The sequence below is a fragment of the Bos javanicus genome, chromosome 22, assembly GCF_032452875.1.
Source record: "Bos javanicus breed banteng chromosome 22, ARS-OSU_banteng_1.0, whole genome shotgun sequence".
Classification (NCBI taxonomy): domain Eukaryota; kingdom Metazoa; phylum Chordata; class Mammalia; order Artiodactyla; family Bovidae; genus Bos; species Bos javanicus.
In genome coordinates, this window is record NC_083889.1 from 51,713,270 (window position 1) to 51,719,269 (window position 6,000).

At 50.7% G+C, this 6,000-nt stretch overlaps 1 protein-coding gene across 1 annotated transcript; it reads right to left on the reverse strand.

The window, feature by feature from the left end:
- Window positions 1–116: 116 nt before the first annotated feature.
- LOC133234957 (cathelicidin-3-like) lies at window positions 117–1,213 on the reverse strand. The gene is made up of 3 exons (XM_061395654.1): window positions 989–1,213; window positions 330–437; window positions 117–176 (listed from the first exon to the last, which is right to left on the reverse strand). The coding sequence occupies exons 1-3, from the start codon at window positions 1,211–1,213 to the stop codon at window positions 117–119; spliced, it is 393 nt and encodes a 130-aa protein (XP_061251638.1).
- Between the last annotated feature and the right edge of the window lie 4,787 nt (window positions 1,214–6,000).

The following is a 6,000-nucleotide window of genomic DNA, read 5'->3' on the forward strand; positions in this document are numbered from 1 at the left end:
AAGGTAGGGGCAAGGTCTGCCCTGGACTGGGGTGGGGGTTATTGATCCAAAGCACGTTCCAAACACCACCGCATTGTCAGCTGCACACCACGGAAAGGGCCACTCACCTCAACGGCTTACGTGAATACATCGTTCCAATGGTCCACGGTGACTGTCACCCCATATTCTTTCAGCACCTGGAGAAGGAGGCTCGACATCAAACTGGAACTCCTAGGCTATAACCCGCCAGCCACACCCCACCTCACCCCAGGGACGAGAAATTGTCCCCTGAAGTCCCCGGATCAGCTTCCTGGAAAGCATCCTCCTTCACTCCCAGCCCCCAGGCTCACCCCATTCTCCTTGAAGTCACACTGCTCTGGGGGCTGCAGGCTCGGTCTGGGGCACACGGTCTCCTTCACCCTGAAGCTCACAGGCTTTCGAGCTCCCGGGTCCTCCACCTGGTCAAGGATCAAAGTGGGGAGACTGGGCTCGGCTCATGTTTCCTTCTCTGATCTGTCTCCCTGCCCCCAACCCGGACGGCAGCCTCTCTAGCCCCCTGTGTGTCCGGCTCTGGGCTTGGTGCTGGGAGCACAGGGGAGGGGACAGAGCCCGTGCCCGGCCTCACGGACACACAGAGAGCAGGAGCGGCCCTCACAGCAGCGCTGATGGCAGCGCCTCACCTCAGAGGGGCTGAGGGAGGTCAGGGCCACCTGCAGGAAGAGCCCTTGTCACTGGAGCCTCCAGGCTGACAGAGCTCCCCCTGGCAGAGAGACACCGAGGTGCAGAGGGGATATTAGGAGGGAAGTCACCTCACAGAGCCTGTGACCCCCCCATCCCTGGAGTTCCCAGAAGTCCAGGGAGCCTGAGCCAGGTGTGCAGGGCGCCTGTTCCCATAGCAGAGATGCTAAGGCAGGAAGCCTGGTGCTGGGAGATGACCCAGGTCTGGGAAGGTTTCCTGGAAGAGGTGGGAACCCACCTAGAGGGAAAAGTGCCTTCCTGACAAGAGGACCAGCCTGAGCGAAAGGGCGACAGTGTGGCCAAGGCTGGGAGGAGATGGCTCCAGGAGGCGGTAGAGATTAGCTTCTGAGGACCTCTCATTGAGCTGATCCACAGCACGAAGCATGGCCTCCCTGTAGCTGAGGGCCTGGGCGCTGGCCGAGGGCAGCGCTAGTCCCAGCAGCAGTAGCCACAGTGACCACCGCCCCAGGGAGAGGCTGGCCCTCTGGGTCTCCATGGTCCCGAGTCTGCCTCCTCCCAGCCCGAGGGACCCTTCTTTTATGCCCAGTCTGAGCCCTGATGCAAAAGCTCTACCAGGAGTCTTCCTGACCCGCCCCATCCCTGCCCTCCTCCCAGGGTGTGGGCTGGTCTTACCTCAAGCCTTGCTGTTGCCTCATGGGATTTCTGGGCAGTGGGCAGGGAGGCCCGTTTGCAAGGTGAAGAAATGGTTTCTCCATCTCCTGACAACTTCTTGGCCTCTCCTAGATCCCATGGGGAGTGTCACCGGCAGGCTTGCTCAAGAGGGTTGTGTCCTCCAGGAGAGGGAGGGACCAGGCACTGTCTGCATCCCCTCTGCCTCCACACCATGGGCTCCTCGGGATTCAGGGTAAAGGAGTGTATTCAGCACTCAACCTCCAGCTCTAGGCACTGCCTGGCACACAGTATGCACTCATTTAACATTTGATGAGTGGATGACAGGACCAACCCCTTCTGAGCCTTACCCACCCAGCCTGTCCCTAGGCAGCCATCAACCCCACACCATCCTGTCTTTGGGACCAGCCATCAGCCTGTCAGGAGCTTGGCTCCATCTGTCCTCTCTCCTGGATTCATCTCCACTGTTTCTCAGTTAGGAAGTTCGCCTCCAGGTTGGAAGAGAATGGATACATATATACAGATGGCTGAGTCCCTTTGCTCTTCACCTGGAGCTATCATAACATGGTTTGTTAATCAGCTATGTGTGCATGCATGTGTGCTCAGTCGCTTCAGTCGTGTCTGACTCTTTGAGACTCTTTGAGACCCTACGGACTGTGGCCTGCCAGGCTCACTATCCATGGGATTCTCCAGGCAAGAATACTGGAGTGGGTTGCTTTGTTCTCCTCTAGCTTAATCAGCTATACTACAATACAAAATAAAAATGGTAAAAAGTAAAGTCCTCCTTCACAGATACCCACCAACAGGCATTGCCTGTTCAACTGACCCCTCCCCAATCAAGCATGAGAAAGGTCATCTGCACTGTGACCCCAGTTCAGTGCCCTCTCTACACTCAAGGCTACCCAGTCCTCACTGGATCCACATTCACATTCAAACCTTGTCTTCATCTCTACAGACTCGGGGGACCCCCTGTCCTCCTGAACTTGCCCCTGACCAATTCTCCCCTGTCCCTGCTCTCCTGGATCCCCTCCAACTCCCTGGGGGCTCCTGCTGAGTCTCCTCCAAGGACTCTCCTCTTAGGAGGCAGAGCTGGCTCAGGAGCATCTGGGCTGCTTCTCCTCCCAGTCTTCACACATTCCTGGGGATGGCCCTTCTCAAGACACCAGTTCTCCTGAACACGCATCATGGCTCTGTCTCTGGGTTCAAGACTCCATGAATACCCTGGTGGTCCACACTTGGCTGTTGGCTGGGTGCTGCCACAGGAGCCCTGAGCTGGAAGCCTGGGAGCCCCACCTGCTCCTTCTTCCTCCTGAGGACACTGCCCTGACCTCCCATCACCCCTGCCCTAGGCCTACTCCAGTCTTCTCTCCTCTCAGTGAATCCACAATCTCAAGATTCCATCTTCCCCGATTACCAGGCTCTCCCTGACCACTGTCCACCTTCCACATTATTTTCTAGGGGCTCCAACACACTGCCCATTTGACCATGTCACCACTGCCTCCCAAGCCCACACTCCCCCAACTTGGCATCAGGGCCTAGATGGTTGCTGTTCTTAGCTGTCCTCACCCCAGACTTGCGGGCCTCGGGTGTCAGGCTGCCTCATCCCCCCCAACCCCTCAGGCCCCTCAGAGCCCCCTGCTCGTCTCCCATCTCTGCCCCTGATCCCTCTGCTTGCCTTAACCTTCCTCCTTGGGAGGCCTTCCCTGATGTCCAAGGAGACTCGGCACCTCTACTTCTTGGATCCCACAGCCTTCAGGAAGTCTCTTCTGATTTGACCTCAAGTGACTTTCTGTCCAGTGCCCTGATTGGGACACCACGCTGGGGTGGCCAGTGTGGAGGTGGTTTGAGAACACAGATGGGAGGATAATGAACCAAAGGAATAGAGGGGCCACGGGCCAAGAAGGAAATTCTTGTACAGGTCTTGGGAGGAACAACCATGTAACTGTGAGGTCTGGGGTAACTCTTGGACTCCTTTGTTCCTGTGGGACCCTTGGGGGCTTGGACAGGGCCCCTCAGAAGGTGGAAGCTGGATGGATGGCACTGGTTACACATCAGCCTTGGAGAAGGAAAGAGAGGTAGGCCTCTGTGTGATGTGGTTTCACAGTCTAGGTATTGCCTCAGAGGCTTTTTGGTCAAATTGTATCCTTTTCCCAAGTCACTCCCCAGGTCAGTAGGTGCCCAATATGCTACCGGAGATCAGTGGAGAAATAACTCCAGAAAGAATGAAGGGATGGAGCCAAAGCAAAAACAATACCCAGTTGTGGATGTGACTGGTGATAGAAGCAAGGTCCGATGCTGTAAAGAGCAATATCCCATAGGAACCTGGAATGTCAGGTCTATGAATCAAGGCAAATTGGAAGTGGTCAAACAAGAGATGGTAAGAGTAAATGTCGACATTCTAGGAATCAGCGAACTGAAATGGACCGGAATGGGTGAATTTAACTCGATTAACCATTATATCTACTACTGCGGGCAGGAATCCCTCAGAAGAAATGGAGTGGCCATCATGGTCAACAAAAGAGTCTGAAATGCAGTACTTGGATGCAATCCCAAAAACAACAGAATGATCTCTGTTCATTTCCAAGGCAAACCATTCAATATCACGGTAATCCAAGTCTATGCCCCAACCAGTAACGCTGAAGAAGCTGAAGTTGAATGGTGCTATGAAGACCTACAAGACCTTTTAGAACTAACACCCAAAAAAGATGTCCTTTTCATTATAGGAGACTGGAATGCAAAAGTAGGAAGTCAAGAAACACCTGGAGTAACAGGCAAATTTGGCCTTGGAATACAGAATGAAGCAGGGCAAAGACTAATAGAGTTTTGCCAAGAAAATGCACTGGTCATAACAAACACCCTCTTCCAACAACACAAGAGAAGACTCTACACATGGACATCACCAGATGGTCAACACCGAAATCAGATTGATTATATTCTTTGCAGCCAAAGATGGAGAAGCTCTATACAGTCAGCAAAAACAAGACCAGGAGCTGACTGTAGCTCAGACCATGAACTCCTTATTGCCAAATTCAGACTTAAATTGAAGAAAGTGGGGAAAACCACTAGACCATTCAGGTATGACCTAAATCAAATCCGTTATGATTATACAGTGGAAGTGAGAAATAGATTTAAGGGCCTAGATCTGATAGATAGAGTGCCTGATGAACTATGGACTGAGGTTCGTGACATTGTACAGGAGACAGGGATCAAGACCATCCCCATGGAAAAGAAATGCAAAAAAGCAAAATGGCTGTCTGGGGAGGCCTTACAAATAGCTGTGAAAAGAGGAGAAGTGAAGGGCAAAGGAGAAAAGGAAAGATATAAACATCTGAATGCAGAGTTCCAAAGAATAGCAAGAAGAGATAAGAAAGCCTTCTTTGGCGATCAATGCAAAGAAATAGAGGAAAACAACAGAATGGGAAAGACTACAGATCTCTTCAAGAAAATCAGAGATACCATGAGCTCGATAAAGGACAGAAATGGTATGGACCTAATAGAAGCAGAAGATATTAAGAAGAGATGGCAAGAATACACAGAAGAACTGTACAAAAAAGATCTTCACGACCCAGATAATCACGATGGTGTGATCACTGACCTAGAGCCAGACATCCTGGAATGTGAAGTCAAGTGGGCCTTAGAAAGCATCACTACGAACAAAGCTAGTGGAGGTGATGGAATTCCAGTTGAGCTATTCCAAATCCTGAAAGATGATGCTGTGAAAGTGCTGCACTCATTATGCCAGCAAATTTGGAAAACTCAGCAGTGGCCACAAAAGGTCAGTTTTCATTCCAATCCCAAAGAAAGGTAATGCCAAAGAATGCTCAAACTACCACACAATTGCATTCATCTCACACGCTAGTAAAGTAATGCTCAAAATTCTCCAAGCCAGGCTTCAGCAATATGTGAACCGTGAACTTCCTGATGTTCAAGCTGGTTTTAGAAAAGGCAGAGGAATCAGAGATCAAATTGCCAACATCCGCTGGATCATAGGAAAAGCAAGAGAGTTCCAGAAAAACATCTATTTCTGCTTTATTGACTATGCCAAAGCCTTTGACTGTGTGGATCACAATAAACTGTGGAAAATTCTTCAAGAGATGGGAATACCAGACCACCTGACCTGCCTCTTGAGAAATCTGTATGCAGGTCAATAAGCAACAGTTAGAACTGGACATGGAACAACCGACTGGTTCCAGATAGGAAAAGGAGTTCATCAAGGCTGTATATTGTCACCCTGTTTATTTAACTTATATGCAGAGTACATCATGAGAAACGCTGGACTGGAAGAAACACAAGCTGGAATCAAGATTGCCGGGAGAAATATCAATAACCTCAGATATGCAGATGACACCACCCTTATGGCAGAAAGTGAAGAGGAACTCAAAAGCCTCTTGATGAAAGTGAAAGTGGAGAGTGAAAAAGTTGGCTTAAAGCTCAACATTCAGAAAACGAAGATCATGGCATCCGGTCCCACCACTTCATGGGAAATAGATGGGGAAACAGTGGAAACAGTGGATGACTTTATTTTGGGGGGCTCCAAAATCACTGCAGATGGTGACTGCAGCCATGAAATCAAAAGACGCTTACTCCTTGGAAGGAAAGTTATGACCAACCTAGATAGCATATTCAAAAGCAGAGACAGTACTTTGCCAACAA

Coding starts and splice junctions, on each gene's coding strand:
- LOC133234957 (XM_061395654.1), bottom strand. CDS start 1,213: ATGGAGACCCAGAGGGCCAGCCTCTCCCTGGGGCGGTGGTCACTGTGG. Junction 438..988: donor TCGCCCTTTCGCTCAGGCTG/GTCCTCTTGTCA, acceptor ATCCTTGACCAG/GTGGAGGACCCGGGAGCTCG. Junction 177..329: donor GTGACTTCAAGGAGAATGGG/GTGAGCCTGGGG, acceptor CTCCTTCTCCAG/GTGCTGAAAGAATATGGGGT.